Below are 24,544 nucleotides of genomic sequence, written 5' to 3' on the forward strand. Positions count from 1 at the left end.
ATTTGTCCCCTCTGGTACAGCATGTGACAGTCGCATGAACCAGGCTGGGAACAGTACCTGGAAGTGTTTTTCTCTCCAGCAGACTGTTTGGTCCGGTTGCGCTGCAGGAAGCCAAAAGCCGTCCGGAAAACGCTGGGAGCGCAGTGCCACCCAGTGGGGATGGGGACAGGGATGGAGCCGCAGCAATGGGAGGGGAAAAGGCTTCCAGGCACAACAGGCACCCGGCACACAACAAAGGGAAGGGAAACTTCGGTTTGGCCTGTTTTATTTAGAAAACTGCCGCGGTGAATGTTCCGTGGAAACAAATTAGCGTTCATTTACATTTGCAGCCTGTGCAGTCTCTTTCTTGGAAATGACAGCAAGGTTTGCAAACTGAGATGGATTTTTTTTTTTGGTCATGCAGAACTGAAAAATCAACAAAGTATCTTCAAACAAACAAACAAACTGGTTCAGACTTAATCTAATGTGCCAAACACTGGGAGAAAAACAGCACAGCTTTGGAAGACACAATGTTATGACCTACCAAAGTTAAAAATATTTAATTCCAAAAGCAACTTCTCTTTTTTCACTAGTAGGTATTGCAAATCCAACATCTCACAATAAATAGTTGACCAAACTCTGGGACCAGACTGAGCCAGTTCAAGCACATTCCAGGGTAGATATAGCTGGTAAGTAAAATTCCCACCTACATTTCTTTGCCTGACTCGAGGTATTGTGTTGGCAGGAGTAAACTACAGCTGGTCCCTTCGTTTTGCTGTGGAGGGAAGGAATGAAGATAATTTAAGGATGTAATGTACAGAGGAAACACAAGGACTCAGCATATATACAGATAACTCCCAGAGGAGCTGTGGTGGTGTTCCCATCCTTTGCTCCCCAGCTCAAACCCATCCTCACTGCAGTCTGTGCCAGGAGTTCCTGCGGGTCAGACAGAAACTGCCCCGGGCACGATCTTACGGATGGGCGTGTAAGACTTCCTGAGGGTAACGCTGCCGTGGTGAGACACCCCCCGGGGCAGGACACACTCTTCTGTCAGCTTCTGGGTTTCAGGGTCCCAGCAGAGCACTGTCGCAATGACTTCGTTCTTTTCATCTCGGCCGCCGGTGATGAACAGCTTGTTGTTGCAAGGAGAAATGCCACAGCTGGCTCTCTCGTGGGTGAACTGAGTCACCAGGCACCAAGTGTCCTCCTGAGGGCTGTACGAGTACAGAGCTTTCATTGCCCCACCTGGGAAGGAAATGGACATTGGTTTGCACTGGCCATTCCTGTAGGGGATGTTAATTCAACCATCCACTTCAACAAGATTCTGTTCCTGACATTTGTAAGAACGGTTTGTGCCCCAAAGCCAAGAAAAAACAAGGTCACAGGATCCTTTATTGTTTTGGAAGCCTGATCTGCAGAAGGCTACTTATTGTTCACAAGGCTGTGGAATTTAGGGCCAGAACAAACTGCTGTGATCCTTCAGTGTGACCACAGTACACTCAGCAACAGATCATTCTCATACCTGCTGCTCCAGCTAAGGACACAGCTTCAGAAAAATGCTATTTTGTTTAAAAGAGCTTAGATCACGGAGGACCAGCTGTGGTAAACCATCTCTGTTAGAAATGGGAACAGGATTTTTCCACTCATTCCTCTGTCCATCAGCCCTCCTTCTTCCAGGAACTGGCTGCTTTCAAAAACCCTTCCTTGTTTAGAGTTTGTCAGACTGAATCAATAATCTTTCTAGGGGTTGGTTAAACAGAGAGTGACCTTCAGTTTCTCTGTGTTTCCCAAAACTGAAGTTATTAATGATTCTTAGTAAAGGTTCTTAGTGCACCTTTTCAATCTTGCAGTGTCCTTTTTCTCTTGAAAAAATGGTCAATACCTCAATTCTCATGAAAGGCTATGAAAACATATTCCCTCCTGAGATTACCAGCAGCTAAATGGTTGTTATTCTGAAATTTGCAGGCACTGAATGTGTATTCTGTATTAGCTGTACAGAATCATAGAATTGTTATGGTTGGAAGAGACCTCTGGAGATTATCCAGTCCAACCTCTCTGCCAAGGCAGGGTCACCTGGAGCAGGTTACACTGGAATGCATCCAGGTGGGTTTGGAATGTCTCCAGAGAGGGAGACTCCACAGCCTCACTGGGCTGCTGTTCCAGTGCTCTACAACCCTCAACATAAAGAAGTCTTTCCTCAGGCTGAGGTGGAACTTCTTATGTTGTAGTTATGGTCATCGTTCCTTGTCCTGTCCCTGGCCACCTCTGCAAAGAGTCTGGCACTGTCCTTCTAAATAGGGAAACCTTGAAGCCATGGTCTTATTGAGCATTTATCTGTGGTACTTATAAAAGATGCTGAGTTTGACAATACTAGTGCAGTACCTGAGGGCTGATCAAGTCATTCAGAGGTGACCTAATTGGAACAGACTGAAAACAGACATTGTTAGTTGGTAATTCATCAGTCTGGGTAATTTGTTTCCTTTGGATGCAGTAACCAAATGTTCTTTTATCTTTTAAACTTCAGATGGGGCTGATTTCTATCCAATTGGAGTAGATTTGTTTCTCAGGTAGATAAACTAGAGATTTACTAGTGGATGTTGCTGGTTGAAAGATGTTGAATGAGTGTGACTGGGGTATCATGTCCATTTTATCAGGAGTTACATCAGCTAGCCCATAAGTCATGTGCCTTCTCTCTGTCATCATGTACAAACAGGGAGAGGTCAGCTCCAGGGCTGAGGACAAGCATGCGGTATTTATGTACACAAAAGGGGTGTGTGTGTGTGTATGTGCACACACATGCAGATTATAAATCTCCCTCCAGAGCACCATTAATTATTTGGTGAATACTCCAGCTCTATGCCAGCTCTCAGCACCATATCAATTACATTGAAATTCCCTGCACCAAGGCTGAGAGAGGGAGGGGAAAATTTTCAGAGCTCCTGTTTTGAAAACAAATGTTCTTTTTCTCTTGGTTTTCCCAGTACCATCTGGAGATGTATGTAGGCTCCCTACTACCCCCACAGCTCAGCTCAAACTCTTTTTCTTCCATTTCTAATTCCAGTTCTGGTGATTGACTGAATTAACCCCAAGTGCAATCTAGTGAAGAGCTCTGGGTCTTTGGGCCTCCTAGTACTCTTATCCCTGCATAAATCCTGTATGCAGTGGGTTGTGTAATGCCCCTGGAGAGGAGAGGGGACACAATGTAGTCATGAGATCATGCCCTTGCCACTATGAACACATCTTTGGATGGCTTTAAGCTGTTTCTGGGCTAGCTCCAGCTTTCCAAGATAGCTGCCATGCTAACAGGGATTTGGACTTGGTGACCTTTCCCTACTGTTTGTGAACATCCTTCCTGGATTCCCACCCCTCGCTAAGCTCACTGATTACACTCCATGTGGGTGAAACTCACAGAAGCACAGGACCAAGCCCTGCAGGGTGCAGACAAGGAGAGCCATGGGTGCTGCACTTACCCACCACGTAGATGTGGTCCCTGAAGCTGGCAGCATTGATACACTTGGCCTCCACAGGCATGGCAGCCCTCAGGCTCCAGGTGTTGGTGGCCGGGTCATAGCACTGCGTCTTGTCTGTGGCCAGCTTCCCATTGGGGCCACCCCCAATCACGTACAGCCTCTTCTTGTAGCTGGCTGCTGCAAAGGAGCTCACGTTGACCATCAGGGGAGCAGCCTGGGGACCAAAGAGAATCATTAGTAACCATGTGAAGCAGTCAGACTGATGCCCATGGGGAGCATTAGAATGGGAATTTCGTTTTTTAACAGCTGAACTGAAAAAAAAATCTCTCATGAAACAGAGCCAACAGACTGTATTGCTAACCACATTCCTTCCAAACTTCAGGAACTTCAAGAAATCAATGTAGTTTATGTTTCTAGCATGGGGAGGGAGCCTGCAGAATTTTAAGTCAGGCGTCCCTTTTTAAGAAGGATTCAGAGAATGATGTTTCTAAGGATAAGGGAAAAGTATGTTTCAACTTTTCCTTAAGACTGCAAAAACCCTTAATAAAAATGTGCTCTGTTCAAATGCCGAAATTAAAATTACTTTATCAATAATTCAAAAGCTAGGAAATATCAGAAATGCCAAAAATCTTCTTTACATGTTTCCATACATTGCAAAAAAGCACAAGAGGTTTGTTTTTACTGATCATGCTACTTGCAGCTGTGACTGTTAGTCATCCACATTGCTTTGTATAATCCAGAGACAATGGGTTGTATCTGCTGTTATGATGCCTCATCTCATTACTGTCATGGATTAATTGGTTGCCTAATTCTCTCCTCTCATGGCTTGAAGTACAGTGAGTAGAACTGGGGGGGGTTTAATCCTGTTTACCTTCAAACCTGAACTTTCACTTTAATGTATAACCCATACCATAGATAAGGCACAGCTTGATAGACACATTTTGTATACATATAAAACGTATCAGAGCAGTAGTTTTCAGCCTGTGCTCTGGCTCATGCATACTATATTCTTACTCCTTGATTTATGTACTACTGGCTTTTAAAGCCAACTAACAAAGTTGGGCATTAGATGTCTCACAGGAAATGATTGGCTGGCAATCTGAGGACTTTTAAATCATATGCATTTCTATAGAAAAAAAAAATAAAAACAGGGTTTTAAAGACCAGAAATACTTAAAAGAACTATACAAGATCATTTTGATGAATCCAAGCCTAAGATTTCCTAAATAAAATATTCCAAATAATTAAAATGTTACATGGTACAGCCTCTTACCTCTGACCAGCAGTTATGAAAGGGATCATATGCTTCCATGCTGTTGATTCTCTGCATGCCATCAAAGCCCCCAATGACATACACTTTGCCACCCAACACTGCCATTTTATGTCTCCAGCGCCCAATGTTGAGATATTCAATTTGTATCCATTTGTTGATGGAGGCATTGTATTTCCAGACATCATGCTTTGTTTCTTTGCCACCTGTAGTGTACATGACGTGTAAATATGATAGCACAGCTTGTATTTATTTAAAAACTCCAGTAGGCTTAAAATTAAGTGTGTTCTCTCACAATGGAAAGTCAATCATTATTATTGATTGTTAACTGGTCCTATTACAACAGAAGAAAATTTCTGCATTTAGAAATTTATAAGTTTAATTAGTTATAAGAAATTATTAGTTTACTTAATAGTGAAGGAAACGGAACAATTTCTACAGCCAAACATTCATTGAAGATAAATCACTGTTCCTCACTTTACCAGACCACAACCACTTCCATTTCAATACTGAGTGCACAACCAGCCACACAGCAAGGTGACATGTGAACACCAGGGCTTTACAGATCTGCTGCAAAGGGACAAAAAACCAAATGTGATTTAAGTAAGATAGTGGAGGATGCTGCAGCTGGTAGTTCCAAATCCCTTGAAGACAGGCATGCGCTGGAAAACTGCCAGGTTGTGCAGGGCAGATCCAGCCAGCCCTGTGGTTTGCATCATAAAGCAAAAGACCTGACCGAACTGCTACCAACAATAGTCCTGCAGGACTTGGAAGTTTTACTATTCAACCTTGGGACCATATGGCTGGGATCTCATTTTTGTGCCTCTCCTTCTGGTCTCTTTCTCTACAGACTTGGGTAAGCTTCATATTTATAGTTTAAGATCAAAACTGGACCCTGCAAACTCATTCTAGAGTTGACCTGCAAGTGGATCTTTGCTTGTGCTAAAGCAGAGAGCAGTGTTTTAAACAAGAGCTGTTGTTTGCCTACAGTTTCTCGTGTAACTGTAATACAAACAGATCTAGTTAAGCCTGAAACTGCATTTACAGACTGAGTAGCTGATTCCATCATCTGCAACCTGATTAAACATTTGCTTCACTGGTGAATATACTGAAAAGAGAATTCATATTCCATTGAGAAAATGTCTGCCTTCATTGGTATTCTGTGGTGCAGACAGATCACTGCAAACTGATGGAGCCTATCTCTGGGCCAAACAGCAGATTGAATGGGAGATAATTAGCATGCTAGAAAGAGTCGTTTGTAATGCTTTTGTCCCAGTATTTTTCACATGTATGTGGTGAATTTTATTTGCACTCAAATAGCTGAAGTGGCCAAAGGGCCTGAATGCAGCATTCATGGCTACAATGGGGCTGAGAGACTGCAGGTGTTCCCTTTACTCTCACTTGAAATTTCCCTTTGACATGAGCTTGTGCTTTCCTCCACAGGCTGAAACCCATGTACTAACTTGAGCTGGAACAGTGGATGAATTTGCTGCACATCAGGGGACAGGGAGAGATTTTTGAGAGGATTGGAAGTTAATTTTGTTTCTGTTTTTTCCTCTGGACCACAATTCTTCCTAATTTGAAGAGAAATTGCACCTAAATTAGTAAAAGCATCAGAATGGTGAATGATAATTTTTGTCATTTTCATTTATGCTGCAAATGTAGTGTTTCGAGCCATCCAGTCAAAGCACTGAAACAGTTTTGGGGAAATCATGATCTAACAGTAGTCATAATCTTGTGCAAAGGACTTTCCTATTTTTGAGATGCTAAAGGAGCAGGGAAGACTCCAGACTGTTCCAAGATACGGAGGGAAATGAGCACATGGAAAGGGAGATCAAGTTAGGAAAAATGAAAGTCAAGTCAGAGTAGAAGCAAATTAGAGGAGTAAAGAAAGCAAACAAAAGTAGAAGGACATGCAGGAGGAAGCATCTCTTTAATCAGGATTGAGACACTAATTGGTTTAGCTGAGAAAAACGTGCTAATGGCTTTGGTCCACTCAGCCTTTTATTTGTGTGCAAAGGGTAAAAAGGTGAAAGGCAATGAAGGAATGGAGAGAGGGACTCAGAGATATGAAAGTAAGCAGAGAAGGAAGAAAAAGAAGCTGTGAGAATGGAAGCAAAGGGAAAGCCAGCTTAGACTCACCACAGCAGGGAATGTGTTAGCCTGGCCTGGAGGTAGCCTGGATAGAACATAAAATAAAAGTGGAGAAGAGACATTGGAAAAGATATCAGGACTAAAAGAATGCATTAAGCCTTGAAAAAGAGGGAAGGGTAACAAATTGAAGGCAAATGGAAAAAAGATCTCTCAACTCAAGGGTGTGAATATTCCCTAGCTGGAATATTTGACTTAGGTTTCTCTGTACAGCTACCTTTTAACAGAGGGGTTAATGCCAGAAACTCTCTATAGTGGACTGAAAGGAAAAACCTTCTTTATTTGTAGTTATGAATGCACTAATCTATTTCTTATCTCAGGATGAAGCTTTAATAAATGTTTAATTGGAATGAAGTATCAAAAATATGTGGATTCCCAAAAGAAAGAATGCAATGGAGGATATTTGAATAAAGGCAAAGGACCACTATTCACACTTAAGCAAAGCATTCACACTTTGGCCTACTCTCCTCCTTTCTACTCTCCTGTTTTGATGGAGTACAGAATTTGGTGGGCAGTTTTGCAGAAAGGAAGTCTTCTACCTATGAAGGCCCTGCTCTGTATCATGGTCTGTAATGTCACAGTGATGAAAACCTTGCTGTCACTTTTCCTCTGGAAGCAGAACAAGATCATCCAACTTGTTTTTTGACAGGCTATCAAAAGCAGCTGTCAAACTGGTTAACAAGCTTGATTGTCAGAGTAAAATTTCTGTAGCTCTGGGATCAAACCCCTGTGTGGAGCTCAGCTGTATTTGTGTGGGAAGTTAAATACATCTCCTGAAACTCTTGGGATGATGATCAGCACATGAGTTGTCCAGACCCACACTGGGTATCTGGAACATGGGATTTCATCTGGCTTTGACAGTTTATACTGCCAAGTTAATAACTGTGGCTGGGCAGGTCTAGAGCCCTCTGTGATGGCAGCTTTCAGGGGGCAGCCAAACATGAGTGACAGTTCCCTGCAGGTTCTTGACTGACTTTTGCAGAATGACTCAGATTCTGGCAGGATTTTGCTAATGCATGTGGAGCTTCAAAGGAACTTGTCATGAGAAGATGCTGAAGCAATTTATCATTTTATGTTTGGTAAACTGTTCCCAAGAACCCTCCTGTGACCTCACTGTCTAGGGTGCTGCACACAAATATCCATGCATATAGATCAATGTTGTTTGAAAAGGAATCCTGTGCTCAAATCAGAGCTAGACAGTGTCTTACACATCCAGTGCTCTCTGGAGCATGTCCAAAGCCAAAGCATTAAAATACCTGCAGTGCTTAATTTTTCTAAAGCTGCTTGATAAAAGCTAGAAATAATTGTGAGAACACTTTGATCCCCTCTTGCACTTCCAGTCAATGTCTTGTTCCTTACCTGATATGTAGACTTCATTTTTTAGAGTAATGCATGCAAACTCCACCCATTTTTTATTCTCATTCTCTGGCTCCTGCTCTGTGATTGGTAATTTTGCTACTTCCAGACGGCTTCGCCTCAAAGGATCCAGGCAAGTCACTTCTGCTACAAACTTCTCATCTTTTGTACAGCCCCCTATGATCATAAACACCTCAGACTGGAACTCATGCATCCTGGGCTTGGTCCTTTCTGTAATGATCTAAATACAAGTGAGACAGAGTGAGTACACAGGGCACTTACACCTACAATTACAGAAAGGCCAGATGACTTTTTCTTTGATTACCTGTTTTTCAAATCACAGCAGGTTTACATCAACTGAACCAATTAGCCAAGGCTTTCTAAGTTGAAAGCCTGAAAGGCATCCTAGAAGCAGTAGAGGTTGCCGTGTCCTTCTTTCAGCAGGATTTTTCCAACTCTGAACTTAGGTGCTTTTGCCTACCTACTAGGATCCTTTCAGATTCTTTTAGGAATTACCAGGATGGCACCAAGAGCGATGCAGGTGAGCAGTAGTGACAAGGCTGGGTGCACGTCAGGTAGCTGAAAAGGACAGGTTTTATTTGGGTTGACAGAGTGAGGGCAGGGTAGGGGGACCCCAAGGATTGTGTATGCCTTGGGGAGCTCAGAGAGAGCAAAACTGCAGTTAGTGGTAGCAAAAAGTAAGTGATCTCATTATTTGTCCTGAAGAGATATGTTAGTGTCAGAACAATAACAATTCTCAACTGTGGATGGGGTTATTTTTATTTGTTTCTTTGTGTATAAGCTCTTACCTCAAGCCAAAATTAGAAGATTTATTTAAGGCCACCACCAGGCTCTGAAATGTGCTTAGCTCTAATTTACTGCTTGGTGGCTCCGTTTATTGACCAGGAAAAGTTCACTAGCCAGGTAGATGTTCACCAGGAGAAAAGAATGCAAGGGGTGCTTGGAAACTTGTGTTCTCCTTGGAGGAAATGCTTGCAAACAAGACTCACAGGTTAAATGCTGTGTCAGGAGGCAACTTGCCTAAAGTTTTACCTCTCTTTCTGCTTTTAACATGTTTTTATAATTCGGTATAATTAATCTGTGTTTAAAAATATTATCTACACAGACACGAATCTTGCATTTTGACTATGTCCAGAAAATGAATAAGCACATTTTTATAGAACATGAGTCCCAAAACTTGCCAGCTTTCAGGACTCTGTTTGAGCCTGCCTGCCACCATTGCCAGGCGTCAGCCCCGGGGGAGGGCAGCTGGCAGGCAGCCTCCTGCGGCCGTCCCTTTGAAGATGAGAGTAATGCGTGTTCAGCCCGGGGCAACGCTCCTTTATCTGTCCGCATGCACCTGACAGCGCGGCTCAGTGGGACAAGGCTTGCTCAGGGAGCTCCCTCCAGGCACTGCCCCAGCTCACCGAGCAGTGCCTTACGCAGTGGCCAGCACAAGGAGCACTTGGTCTGTCCCCCCTCGCCGTGCCGGTGACACAGGTGACACATCCGCCGTGAGTGATGGGCCCACAACGCCCTCCTGCCCTCCTGTGACTCCACTCAGGAGGGACACATTTCTTCACACACTCACGAACTTTGCTCCTGTTGTGAAATCTGACCTCTTGGTTGCTCTCCCCTCTCCCCCATATTCTGGCCAAGGAGATGTGACTGATACCTCACTTTCCAAAGGGAATGGAAGAACCTGATATCCACCGCATCCTGCATTGAGCAGGCAGGACAGGACTCGACTGGGTGTCAGGATTAATCTGTCTCTTTGGGTGCAGGGACCTCTGCAAAAGGCAGATAGGCAGTCCTCTCCTCTGCAAAGAGACTGTCTTCTTCACAGGAGGGAGAATATTTCCTTCATGAAACATTTCCCCCCATAAGTAACAGGGAAAGATGTTACATTTCACATTTGAAAGAGTCATTACAGATTGTGGCACAGTTTGGTGGGGAAATTATTCCTCTTTTCTTAGGCTTGAAGTAATAGCTGAGAGGGTGATGTGTCAGGGCTAACACAATTTTCCTTTTTACTAGGGAAGCTACCTGGGGTCTTCATTTAGCAAGTGTGTGTCTGAAGGGGCAAGCTCAGATGTTCATAAACAGGAAGCTGTGCACTTTGTTTTAAAACAACCTGCCAAAACCTTCTGAACTGTCTCAGAGAGCAGGAAAAATTCTGAGGCTCATTTTGACTTTTCAGTAGCACCAGTTAGTGGAAATTCAGTGTGATTACCTTTTTCTGCTCCATGGCACTCAAAAATCAAATTGATTTTTGAGCTGAAGCATGAGGCATTTACAAAGAGTGGCTAATACCTCCCTGTTTTACTCACCTCATTGCCTGACAGATGGTACATTCTTGCTTCTTGGAGCAAAGGAAAGACATCTGGACACTGTCTAATGAGTTGATCAGCTTCAACAGTCTCTACAAAATACCAAGGGTCCAAGAGGGGCAGCCGGACGTTCTCCAGCACGTAGGGCAGGAGGGAAAACCTTTCGGACTCCTTGTAACGCACCCAGCTCATCACGGTTTCGAACACCTGCGCCTCCTCCGTGACACAGAGCTCATCGCTCTTCAACGTGCTGCACAGGATGTCTGCCGGCAGCTCCAGGAACTCCTCGTAGTTCAGGACCTGGGTGAAGTTCTGGATAATGTAGTTCTGTACCTGTTGTTTGAGGCTGTGCAGGGAGTGGGCGTCAGCCAGCCTCAGGATGCCAACGCAGTTCTCTGGCTGCAGCGCTTCGGTGAGAAAATTGGCGCAAGCATCTACCATGCGCAGGAACTGTGGGCACAAAAAGCTTGTATAAGCACAGAAGGGTTAATGAAAACTGTCACGGAAGCTATGGAGCAATCAGCCATGCCCAATGCAGCAAAGAGCTGGGGGAGACAGGAATTGGATCATCTGAGCACAGGTATCTCCCAAGATCCAAATTGAAATGAGAATTTCTTCCTCCCACTGCTTTATTCCCTCTGCATCCAATTGCTCCCTTCCCCTCTTGCAGGATCCAAGACCTGTGACAGTTATGAATTTTATTTGTTTCACAAAAGGGTTTCCTACTATTCCTTTTCCTCCATGACATCTCAAAGCACTGGCAATCATGGAGTTACAAAGGACAGATAAGGACCCCAGGCATCCAGTTTGCTTTCCCTGCTTCATCTTGCATGTCAGCTCAGACCAGCTAGAACAGAGTCTGGTTTTAGAGTGAAGGTGGCTCCACTGCCTGCATTTATGCTCTCACCATCAAACTCCAAATGCATCTTGTGAGAGCAGTGGGAAATGAGCGCTGAGGTCTGGGAGGGCAGCAGTCCTAGACTGGGGTGAGTGGCAGGAAGAGATTGACCATCAGCAATTCTTTTGAGATTTCTGACAGACAGGACTTTCTGGCAAGAATCTGTTGTGGGGGAGGCCTTCAGAGGGTCTAGTGAACTTTGTCATCACCATTGGCTGAAAAAAATATTGATATGCATTTTACACACAGAATCTCCTTAATCAGAGAACTGGCTGTGTTTGCTTTCAATAAGACATCACAACTACTCTCATAAATTTCCTTGGCAAAATAACTCCACCTGAGGGTCCCAGGTGCACATATTCAGGTGTCTGCCGGGTATTTCTAAAAACTGTGATCTGAGCTGGATTGCTGATGATTACTCAGGAACTGAGAACCAGTTTTGGGTAGAACTGATCAGTTACAGTGCTTCATCTTAATGGATTTCCCATCACCTCTGTGATTTCAGGTAAAAATTGAGCAGTGCAATAAAGATGGGTCAGAGCTAATGTTGTGCATTTCCATCTATGCTTTTTGGGTTGTTTTTCCGTCCAGTGTCAGAAAGCAAACCATTTTAAGTCATGTTTTCTCACTGGGGAAAGTTGTGCAATAGTAATTGAGGGGCAAAGAGGAAGCGAAACATTTTTAAACACTGTAGTATGTAGATTTGTTGCAGTAATTAGGTAGAATCTTCCAGACCCGTCGGTGTTGTGTTGGCATATTTAGACTGTTTATCAGAGCTGAGCGATCGCAGACACTGTGTACAGACTGCCTGGTTCCTGTTTTACATTTAGATGTGGTCAAAAGTTTAGGGAAATGCAACTGACTGATGAACGAGGCTATGTGAGGTCTCAGAATGTGTTGCTGCCACTGACATTAACTGTGATAAAAATATATCAGTGGCCCACGGTGGCACCGTGCCAAAGCTCGGTGGCACCGTGGCACCTGCCACATTCCCCTTGCCTGCTCTCAGGGCTAGCACGAGGCAAGCACTTTGAACTCACCCGGGCATTTCCTTGAGGATCTGAAAGGATTTTGCCACCAGGTAGGCTTCAGACCTGAGGCAGGTTAAGCATCAGCCTTATTAAGCTTATTAAGCATAAGCATTCAAAGTTGTCAGTAATGAGACACAAAAACCACCAAACCTAGCATTTGCCAAGGTCATTCATCGAGTCATCTGTGAGTCTGGGAATAGACCCCAAATCAACGTTCTCACCAACCTGCAGCAAACCTCTGTGGAGTTCTCTAATTATTTATACATGGCTTGTTAAGAGCGGTGCTGAGGAGGTGACAGGGAGGTGCATGTTGCTCTCACGGCCAGCAGGCCCCACTCCCTCCCTGCGGGGCTGTTTGTGGCCAGGCAAATGCAGAACTTCGAGGTGTGGGTGTGAGAAACAGCCCTGCTGAGGGCTCCACTGGAGAGGCTGGGCTGCTTGGGAGCGAATCGAGGCAGGACTTTCCCTGGCTCTGCTCCTCATCTCTGTGCTGCACTGACTCCCCACCGCTGCCTTCATTTAGACACTAAATTCCCCACAAAACTCCCCCAAAACTTGCTGGGTATATGTCAGTCAGTCCCAGGAGAGCAGGTGGCTGACTCAAGAGAGCATCAGAAGGAAGACAACCCTGAGCCTCTGCTTCATCTGCTCTGATTATTCTGGCAGAGCTCTGAATTTTCTGCTTGTCCACTGTGAGTACCCCTCCTAATGCCAATCCAGGCATTTAAAAAGCCCTATTCCCTCAGGACAGTTTCTTCAATAAGTTAGTCCTTCTCCTAATACCCATTTGAATCCAGTTTCTCACTTGCTAGAGACATCCCATATGCTTACTTGGCCTCCAGTTGGCTTTCACTCTGACTAGTAAAATTTGCTCTCCCCATGAGCCTTTGCTTGTCTTCGATTCAATGGTGGAGCGTAAGCAGTGCCAGCAGCCCTGCCTCCAGCTAGACCCCCAGAAAGGGAAGGGAATGGGGACTGAAAGGTCTCTCATTCATAATCCCTCTGTGTGTGCAGCACACTGTGGGGCCGGACCCTGCACCCTGCAGCTGGTGACCCTCGGCTGGGAAAACACGTCCTGCCCCGGCTCAGCGGTGACACCTGCGCCCCGAGGGTGCGCCGGCCAGAGCAGAGCCAGCTGAGGGGCACAGCCCCCTGCAGGACTGCTCCCTGGGGAGTGATGGCGATCTAAACCCCGGCCAGAGCAGAGCCAGCTGAGGGGCACAGCCTCCTGCAGGGCTGCTCCCTGGGGAATGGAGGCGATCTGAGCCCGCCAGAGCCAGCTGAGGGGCACAGCATCGTGAAGGGCTGCTCGATGGGGAATGGAGGCGATCTAAACCCCGGCCAGAGCCAGCTGAGGGGCACAGCCCCTGCGGCTCCCGGAAGACGATTGCCCGCCAGCTGGCCAACCTCCGGGCTGCTCCCTGGGGAATGGAGGCGATCTGAGCCCGCCAGAGCCAGCTGAGGGCACAGACCCTCTTCAGGGCTGTTCCCCGGGGAATGGAGGCGATCTGAGCCCCGACCAGAGCCAGCTGAAGGGCACAGCCCCCTGCCGGGCTGCTCCCTGGGGAATGGAGGCGATCTGAGCCCGCCAGAGCCAGCTGAGGGCACAGCCCCCTGCAGGACTGCTCCCTGGGGAGTGATGGCGTCTAAACCCGGCCAGAGCCGCTGGGGCACAGCCCCTCGGGCGCTGCCTGGGGAAAGAGGCGATCTGAGCCCCGACCAGAGCCAGCTGAAGGGCACAGCCCCCTGCCGGGCTGCTCCCTGGGGAATGGAGGCGATCTGAGCCCCGACCAGAGCCAGCTGAAGGGCACAGCCCCCTGCCGGGCTGCTCCCTGGGGAATGGAGGCGATCTGAGCCCCGACCAGAGCCAGCTGAAGGGCACAGCCCCCTGCCGGGCTGCTCCCTGGGGAATGGAGGCGATCTGAGCCCGCCAGAGCCAGCTGAGGGGCACAGACCCGTGCAGGGCTGTTCCCCGGGAGTGATGGCAATCTTAGCCTGCCAGAGGTAGCTGAGGGGCACAGACCCTCTTCAGGGCTGTTCCCCGGGAGTGGAGGCGTTCTGAGCCCACCAGCCCTTCTCCCACCGGAGTGCCCTAAAGGCCTTTGGTAGCAAACGGTGCCCTCCTGTCCAGCGTGGTCTGCAGCTGGCACCCTGCTCTGCCCTGCCCAGCGGCCTCAGGATGGCTGTCAGGTATTTCCCTTAGAGTGTCTTGCTCATGTAAAGTGGATTAACCCAGGGATGAGAGGTGCTTTGGGGTCAGTCAGGGCCAAAAGGCTGGTGCTGCTTTGGCCATGCCCTGAGGGCAGAGCAGGCCTGCTCTGCAAAGAGGGGGCAGCTCAGGGCATCCTCCACTGTTCCCACTGCACCTGGAATGCATGGTGTTGTACACCTGCATGCACTGAATTACATGGCAGTGGGCATGACAGCCTTTGGTATTTCCATGGCATTAGGTATCACTGCCTTTGGTGACCATAGTTTCTTTTCCATCTGCTCAGAATCGTGCTTCCCTCTCACCATTTCTTTGCTTCCACCACCACAGTTATTTGATCCCTCACCCAAACCCTGCTGAGGGAATGGGTAATACAGAGGTTCCTGGGAGGGCAGGAGCACTGTAGACAGGTCTGGAGGTGGTTGCTGAGTTCTGGTGAGGGAAGCAGGGTTCCCTGCCATGGCCCTGGAAAGCAGCTGGGATCCTGACCCTTCCCAGAGGTGAAAGGACGAGCAGCTCTGCAGGCAGTGTGGGTGGCAGAGGCTGCTGGGCGGGATCCAGGGTGGGCACCAAACTTGCAAGTGCAGTGGCTGGGCAGCCACCAGCCCAGACAGAGGAGGTGACTATTGAACTCGTGTTGCAACTGTGCTTTAGGTGGAAAAAATTTGTCTGGCTCACTTGAGGGTGAGGCTTAGCTGTTCAGCTGTTCCAAACCCTTCACCTGTTTTCCCCACCGTGGCAGGGATGCCTGCTCTCTCCAAACAGACTTCCATCTCATCCTACTGTCAGTTTTGACTGCATTTGGTCAAAACTTACTAGAAAGGAGTAAAGAAAGGCATAATTACATAAAACTTTTTCAAAAACAGTTTCTAGAGAAAAGGAGATAATTTACATCTATACTGCAATATCTAGAACTGTGCAAGGTATTTCTTCTTTGGTTCTTTGCCAAGCCCCCAAGGTTAATAAGAGGCTCTGCCACAAGTTCTTGCTAAGTCAAATAAAAAGATCCTATTTGGAATTTGAATTTCTCACTTGTCACTAATTTGAAAGAATTTATCAAACAAAAATGTTACAATAAATTGCAGAAATAATCTTTTCAGCTGTTGATATATCAAAATGAAACATTTGACTCTTTCAACTCTGTTCTTCAGCATAAATAGCAGCATGGACAAGCTGGGACAACTCTAGTTCTGTCAGCTTGATATAGTAGATTATTAAAGATTCAGTAGCTGAATCTTTTTTGCACAAAACGTATTTTTCAGCTCAAACCCTCACATTATAAATGTGAGGACTTATAAATTTATAATGAGGCCTTATAAAACTTGATAGTATCCAAGACAACCACTGTTTTTAGCTGCACATTCCTGGTGTTCCAGGTTTATCTAGTTTTTTCTAGTTTACTATTCTTACTTATGGTACCCTCACAATTTTATCATTATTCTAACAGAGTTTGATGGTTTTCTTAAAGAACCATCCTTGGGAACCAAATTTAATCTTAATTTTAATGAAATTAGGGAAGATACATTAAAAAAACCATTAGTTTATACTTTTGATAGATCCAGAAGGAAAAAAAAAAAGAAAAAAAAAGATGAGGAATGATCCTAAGGAAAAAAGGTTCAAAGGAAAACAAAAACAAGATAGAAAATGTCCTGAAAATGAACCAAATGTAGCCACTTAATGCTATCAGTTGGTAGTGTTGGTGCATGGAAAATGCACTGCAGGCCCAGGTGACATTAAAGTTACCTTTGTGAAATTTTACCTAATATCTAATCTAGACTCCCCTTGGTACAAGTTGAGATAATTTCCTCTTGTCCTATCACTTTTTACCTGGGTGAAGGGCCTGATTCCCACCTGGCTACAACCTCCTGTCAGGGAGTTGAAGAGAGCAATAGGGTACCCCCTGAGGATACCCTGTTTGGGTCCTTCTTTTTAGTAGGGTCCCTCCTTTTCTCCAAACTGAGCACCCCCAGCTCCCTAAGCAGTTCCTCACAGGACTTGTGTCCTAAAAAAAACCCAGAGTTCCAGAGTTGAAGAGCAAAATTTCCATGTAAGATTCAAGAGTCTGAATTTCCTCATGAACCACGATGGTCACAAAGTTGGGTGTTTCTTGCCTTCCCTAATGAGAGGAATGGACACACACACACATTGGCACTTGGCAGGTTCTGTTGGTTACAATTTGTTAGCAATTTGCAGCATGGTACCAGACACTGCAATTTGGTAGACCTCACAGGTGATTTCCAGGACACGTGAATACCTCGTGGACCAAAGGCTGAGTAACACTGCCCAACTCTGGCTTCCCACAAGTCCCAGGCCATGACTAAAACCTTTTACATCATGACTTCTACAAAGGAGGATGCTAACTTTGGCTGGCAAGCCTTCGTCTCTAGGCAGGGGAGACAGAGAGGCAAAGTCACTTCCTGCTCTGGCCAGCCATGCCAGCTGCTGCCTACTAACCCTTCTGACTGGCCTTCACTGACCTGAAATTTGGGGAGCACAGCCAGGCAGGCAGAACATGGGAGCAGCTCTTGGAGGCACAGCCAGGCTCTTTTTCTGTTTGCGTGGCACTCTGCACAGCAAAATTCCAGTACGTGGCTGCCACTGCCATTTTTTACCTAATGTAAGTAAATACGAAACAAAATGCTTCCAGAACCCATGAAATCAGGGAAGTTTGCAGTGTGCTAACCAGGGTAAGACATGGTGTTGCCAGAACTGAGAGACTGGGTCAGTGCATCTGAGTTATCTGTACCTGAAAGAGGCTGGCAGCTTCCAAGACTTTCTGTACATTTTGCTTTGTGATGAGCATCTTGCTGGTGTAAGTGTAGTCCAAGAGTATATTCATGGTTTCTGCATCAACTCCTTTTAGTATGATCTTCTCCTCATATTTCTCTCTTAAATCATTGCAGAACATGGCCCTGGAAAGAAAGACATTTATCTTTTACTGCATTCCAATCAGGATGAGGCATTCTGAAAACATTGGGCTATTTAGATTACAACACAGAATACTCTGATTGCTTCATATTTTATGCAATTACTCCTGTTGAAAAGAAACAATAAAATATCTTTTTGTTGCTCTTTTACCTCTGTACTCCTGAGTTTGATAAGGCATACATACATGATGGATTCCTCTGTGCTCTACAGCAGACCTGGGGCTCCATGGTAGCAAAAGGCATTAATAGCAGGGGTGGGCCAGGGGAGAATGGCTTATAGATTTTCTTCTAATTTAGAGTCCGAATTTTCTTCTGCTAAATTTTGGGATTGTAAAGTTGGTACCTCTTGGCTAGAGAAACAATTGAATTTGCATGAATTGGAACTACTGTTAGGCAGAAAGTGCAGTGATTTCATACACGTAGATAGCAACTCTTCTTTGGTGGATACTACTGCATCTGAAAGGTGACCACCTTTCATACCTTTAGCACTAGGCAGATATTTCATGTGGGGTATAAATCAGAAATTCTCTAAGGGCTATTTTAATCCATTTTGCATTGTGACAGCTGCAAGACAAACACACACATCTTCCTCTGCATTTTCAATTCATAGATTTAAGTATTTCTTCCAATGCTTTTTGCTTTCATTTAGGATTTTGATCAGCCCCTTCTTGTTCACTGCATTCAGAGAACAAGATGTCACATCACTTGGAATCTGTCTCAACAGATCAGAATGACATGAGTCCACTTGTAACTGCATTGGTGAAAAACATGTGCAGATCTAAAGTGTAATTAGAAGCACTCTTTACCCTGCATTCCAAGCCCTTCTTTATTAGTCATACACAATGTTGACAGGACAATGCAACCTGGGAAATGGCTGGAGGTCCCAAGTCTTAGGCCATGCTTTTCTTGTAAAAGAAGTACCTGAATTAAGCTGTCTGATTGACACATCTTACTGGAACCAAGATGTAAACAGATTTTATTGCAAAGCAGTTAGGCACGATGAATGGCAAATGGATGGAAGATGCCAGCTGCTACTTGCTCTAAGAACTACCTGTTCCTTACCTCAGCAGGAATTTATAGCAAGGTCTTAGTTACCTCAGTGTGCAAAACTGCCTCTGGATAGAGAGGCCTAACTTTTGAGCAGGAAATTTGGGCAGAGAAGTTACTTGTCAGCAAAGTTGTTCAGCCAAAATCCTCATTTTTCCTTTCACTCATCTCATGAGGCAGGCCAGCAAAGCAGGGCTTCACTGCCCTGCCTCATGATCCAGCTTCTGCTGCTACTGAAATCAGACTATTTCAAAGGCATTTAAACAAACACTCCTTAACTTTGGTGACCACGAGACTGGAATTCATTTAGCGTCTCTCCGTCTGGCACAGTCAAGGGATGAAAGTGGGGATGTGTGGGCAGGTGGCCATCTGAATACAGCAGCCCTCAGTTCCCACTTCTCCCTGGGAATAGGCTTCAGCACGGAGAGGGAGGCTGGCACAGCAGAGCTGTTTCAGTCGTGCGGGATTGACGGGTGCCGGATGTTTCATCTGAATGAGAAACAGGCCCATGGAGGGTGCAGGTGGTGTCTGCTCTTCTTCCTTTCATCTCTTAAGCTGGTGACTCCAGACTTGTATTGACCCATCCCTGTCGGGGAGGTCAGAGTCTTACTTCTGTCCCACAGACCAGAGTGTTTGCTGGGGTCAGTCAGAGATACCCAGGGTGACATTTGTGCAAGGCTGCTCAGAAACCAGCCTCAGCATTCTGCTGGTGGCTTTGCATAGGGGTCTGGTCAAAGTGCTTTGGCCTATCTGTCTCCTAATCTTTGTAATTGCTTTAGAGCTGCCATCCACTCCCAATTTCGTAGGGTGTGGATTGATGTAACGTGGCTGTGAGCTGCAGACATCACACCTCTAAGCACGGTGCTCTCCCACCGCTTCTTTGCTCTAGATCGTGGCAGGGCTGAATTGGGCAGTGCTGCACAGGAGAGCTGACTGCTGTGGCCTTCCTTCTGCTCTGAATTGGGCAGTGCTGCACAGGACAGCTGACTCCTGTGGCCTTTCTTCTGCTCAAATGGAGTGTTCTCATTCCCACCCTGTGTGCTGGCAGGGGGAACACCTGACACCACTCAGGCTGAGCTTCTCTCCTAGGGATTAAAATGCTGCCTCTGAATCTTTCTGATCTTACCCTCAGGAGGCTCTAAATCCTTCAGATTGGGCTACTAATTCAATTGTATGTTTCCTTGGTTCTTGTCCCTATGTAATTCTAAACTGCATTTTTAAACCAACATGTACTCTCAGAAATGCATATCTGAATTGAGGGCCCAGTGCCAAATTTAGATACCCAAAAATGCATAATTTTAGAAAAAAATAAAAGTTTTTTCTAATTTAAAAGCAGAGAAATCTCAGCAAAATAAATGATAGGTTGCAGTTTCGTAAAGCACTTTTTAAGCATCCTCCCACACTGGAATGCTTGTGCTTGGAATTATGAACCTGACTTCAAACAACCATGCTGGAGCTCGAGGATGCTCTGGAAAATGGCTTCAACCTCTCCCAGCCCCAGTTTTCCACTACTCTTGGGCAGTGCAGGATTAAAGAACTACTGTTCCACCTTAGTCAGCTGGCATTTCTCTTCTCTGCTTTGTTATCATCAAGGAGGTAAATGGAGAATTGTTTTTATGTCTACGGGTGCAGGACATCACAAGAATTAGTCTATCTACTCTCCAGCAGTGCTGAAGAAGGCCTAGAAGGGGTTAGCTTTGTTTAAGTGTGTTCCAGTCAGCTGCTGTGGGTTGCCCACACTGTGGCACCCAGCCTTCAGGAAGGGCTTGTGTAACTTGCAGGGCAATGAAGCCCATGAGTCACTGGGTCCCTTTGCTTTGCTCCTGTGCATGGCTGCTAGAGGTCCTGTCATAGCCTGGAAAGCACTCACAGGAACAGTGGGATTTAAGAATTCCTTCTTTCTCTAGGGCCATGCAGCTTCCAAAGAATTATGGCAAAATGAATGAAGGCTCCTTGTGAGCAGCAGAACCAATGAAGCTCAGTTCCCTGCAGACTTGCATTCTTCTTTCCCTCCTTACAGTAACCTCAGCTTCCCCTTCCCGAGCCCTCCATTCTCCCTCCTTATTCCTCTCACTCTCTTCAGGGTCCCTCCCAGGAGCTCAGCTCTGTGCTGGCTGTGCAGTGTGGTTGTTCTGGGCACTGTGTGCTGGCTGGGACACCCTGCTCATTACCCTGCAGAGCACCAAGGGTGCCAGCCCAGTATCTCTTCTTTCCTAGCTGCAGATTGCCATCAAACTCAGGGAACTTCAGGTTTGAGATTTCCATCCTGTGCCAGATGTGATTGAAACTAACCCAAAGAGTCGTGACAAGAGGCATTGGCAGACAGTGAGATGTAATAAATCTCAGCTCTGTGGGAAGCCAAGCCAAACAGAAGCACCCAGAGGAGCAGACCCTGCACACATGTGCAGTTGCCTTGGGATGGGATGACCTCCAGCCAGGTATCCCCCCTCCTTCCAAGGGACAGGCTGTAGCTCAGGAAAAGCTCTGTGGAAAGCTGGCCAACAGCTGCTGTCATAAAACTGTCTTGCCTGGATTTAAATGGGAAATCCTTCTGATTGCAGCATCTTTACTTATAGTGAAATTGGGGTTTTTTGTCAAAGTATCATTATGATAATTTTGATTTTAATTTGTGCATCTGCTGTCCATTATGCACACAATGCTGGTAAGAAATATTTGAGTATCTCTGCTTTTAGCTGTATATTTTCTCATATGCCATAAATATAGTCTCTCTGTAGAAATAATACCTGTCTCCAAATATTCACAGACACAATCTCTATTCTAGATTAGAAAAGCAGAACTGTTCTGGCACTACCAGCAAAGCTTAGCAGACTCCATTAAAATTAGCTTTCTGCTCATGTCACAAGGGGTCACAGGTCCTTTTTTCTTGTGTTTCCTCTGTAGCTGTTCAGTCATCTGACCACTTAGCAGTCAAAGAAAGAAAGAAAAATCCCAGCCATGCAAATGTGACAGTCTAAATGATATTGTCTAAATGATAATGGAAAATCTGTGCTAAAACTGATACCAAGTTCCTCTGTGTGTCTAAAATTTGTTCTTGTTGGCCAGTATTCTCAGATAGAATACCTATTGTATTGAAAGAATGAAAAATTCAAGCAGACCAGGAGGAGACAGTGAAGTGGCAAAATTGCTTTCAAGGAGATACTTCCCATTGCAACTGATTTCCAGCTGGAAAATTCCTTCTCTTTCCTCCTCAACAATTTAACGCAATATATATTTTTACCCCAGAATGGTAATAGGAAAAATTAGCAAATTCCAGAAACCCACTCCTATTTCAATAAAAATACCCTACTATTTGAATTCCTCTTTGCCCAGGTCCCAACGGGACAAGACAAGTGGCTAAAGATATTTGGTCAAAACACCCTTTTCTCATGGACTTGTCTGCCAATATTCTGTCTTCCTTTGCATGCCTCCAGCAGACTTTTTGAGTGCTGGTATCAGAACTCCAGCAAATCCACAACTTTGCACTTGCCAAGTTATTTAAGTCTCCAACTTTAAAAAAGCTGAAAGACACAAGGAATTAGAGGCTCACTGTGAATTTGCAGACTTCAACGCCCAGTTTTCACTCCTTGGAGACCTACAGTTCAAGTCTAAAAAGCAAAATAAGTGTATTGGTTTAGTTTGTTACAAACCTTACCTGAAATAATTGCTTGCTGCAGCAAGGACCACTCGGTGACAGGAGAATTCCCTGCTGTCCACACACAGGATGACGTCTGTGAGGGAATTTTCAAGGCGAAGGTTCTCAAGGCCATTCTGGAGCACCAGAGAGAGACCTGTATCGTCAAACTTGACCTTTTCACCGCTCGACACTTCCACCAGGTCCCCCATTTTCGTCAAACACTCATTGTTCAAAGAGATCTCAGGCTCCTCAGAGCTCTTCTCCAGCGTGTCCCCCATTTTCTGGCCAGCCCTGTCTCATTCTGTTGGTGCTTCGATCTAAAAAGAGCTCCTCAGCTTTGGGCAAATCACACTGCAGAAGTTGGGCGGATTTCCTGTCCAGAGGTCTCTGCTTATCTGTAGCTGTCACACACACATAACAGGAAGCCTTGCACTTTCTCATCCTGTTAACACAAACAAAGGGTGGGTTTTTTCAGTGATTTTCAGGCAGTATCAGCTTGTTTAGAAAGGCCTTAAGATGCCTCTGGATGTGAGAAGATTACAAGTGACAGGGAGAGCCTGCTTACCACCCTCAAGCCAGTCCCTTGCTGTTATCTGCTGGTTGTATTGATAGGTGCCCCACATGCTTATCAAGCACTCCTGGTGGACTGGGCAGCTAAGGGAAAAAGCAAAATATTTTATATTTCTTTTTCCAGGTATGTGATTATTAATAACTGAGCTGGTTTGGGCTTTGGGTGTGTTTTTTAGTAATATGCTTGCATATTCAGAAAGCCCTCCAAGTGCATGTTTCTGTCCCTCGTGACTTGTTAGCTGGCAAACATTGCATGGCTTTTCTTTAGGGCTTAACAGGCACAACTCTCTCAAGGACATGGACCAGCATCAAAGATCTCACAGCTCTTTGATGAGACGGTCTTCAGACTCCACTGCTGGGCACAGGAATGTGGTCCATGCCCTGCCATCAGCTCTGACTAGCAGTGACAGCTCAGGGAGAGAGCCTGGGGAGCAGTGTACCCATGCTCATCCCCACCATCCTCACTGGTAGGCATAGCCTGAGGCACAGCTGCATCTGACTCGTCCCCAAGACAGACATGTGGTAGGACCAAGGCTCACATCTGGCAGTGGGGACACTCTGGGGCTGAGCCTGCAGCATGACAGGAGCAGCCAGAGTACAGTGCTGAAGGTTTTGCTGTCACCTAAGGGTGGACCAGATCAACTTGGACATCACCTAGATGAGAACCTGATCCAAGCTGAATTAATAAGCAACGCAGCCTACTGAGAGTAACAGAGCAAATCCCTGGCTTGCTTAGGAAACTCTCACACTGGGAAGTAGAAAAGCACACCTCTATCTCCCCCTGAGAGGAATGAAGAACCAGTTCTCACCTTGGTAGCTTGAGTGCTAACCAACCTTGCCTTTGTGATATTTACTTCTAGGAATCTTTGTTTGGCCAATCCATAGGTTCTTATTGTGTGTTTGGTTTCCTCTTTTGTCTCCAGCTTGTAAAGCTGAGCTCACAGTATTTGGGAAGCTGGGCTTCCCCCCCTTGCAGAAGGAGGTGAAAGCGGGGTCTGAGAGAGTCAGATTGGAAGATGAAGAGGAAGGAAAGCAAAAAATATCCTGCCTGTTTTCCTCTACCTCCTTGTAATGGGGGGTTCTTCATTTTGTGTAGTCTGTGCAGCCCTTCGGCTTTTTCCTTTCCCAGCTGATTTAAATGTATTCCTGCTGCCTTTTGTGCTAAATTTTGCTAATGAATGCTTCCTTTTCTAAAGCCAGTCCCTTCTTTCCCAAATACTCCTGTAGGAATACAACAAGAAAATGAAGGAAACCCCTCAAAAGTACTAGGTGTGCTTTAAAAATCACAATACTTTAACCCTATTTTGGGCTAGGTTCTCCTTGTTTATCATCATGACTTCTGACCTTTGGGAATTCATCTTATCAGGCTTTTCTCTGATGGTGAGAAGCTTCACATTGAGCTTATCCATTACAGCGAAAGCTGAGATTCCACAGCGATCACTTGATTCCAGTTGCTGAAGCTTTAAGCAAAGCATTAATAATTGTGAAATTGAAGTAAGTCAGTGTTGGCTGTGAATGCTGGGAACGGAAACCCTGCAGTAACTAGGTCGATGGCTGTGGTATTGTCAGTAACTGCACTGCAGGAAGGACCTCGGCAGCTCAAGGAACCTGATGTTCACTATTAGTAGCAGTGATCGTTATCCACAATCTGTCTCTTTCTGTGCTATTGCTAA

At 45.6% G+C, this 24,544-nt stretch overlaps 1 protein-coding gene across 1 annotated transcript; it reads right to left on the reverse strand.

The window, feature by feature from the left end:
* Nucleotides 1-238: 238 nt before the first annotated feature.
* Nucleotides 239-22,662, reverse strand: KLHL6 (kelch like family member 6). Its single transcript, XM_009089352.4, has 7 exons — nt 22,320-22,662; nt 17,440-17,605; nt 10,556-11,005; nt 8,229-8,466; nt 4,722-4,924; nt 3,450-3,663; nt 239-1,224 (listed from the first exon to the last, which is right to left on the reverse strand). Exons 1-7 carry the CDS (start codon nt 22,577-22,579, stop codon nt 923-925), a joined length of 1,833 nt encoding a protein of 610 aa, XP_009087600.1. The 5' UTR covers nt 22,580-22,662; the 3' UTR covers nt 239-922.
* Between the last annotated feature and the right edge of the window lie 1,882 nt (nt 22,663-24,544).

This window comes from Serinus canaria, chromosome 9 (assembly GCF_022539315.1).
Source record: "Serinus canaria isolate serCan28SL12 chromosome 9, serCan2020, whole genome shotgun sequence".
In the NCBI taxonomy this organism is placed as follows: domain Eukaryota; kingdom Metazoa; phylum Chordata; class Aves; order Passeriformes; family Fringillidae; genus Serinus; species Serinus canaria.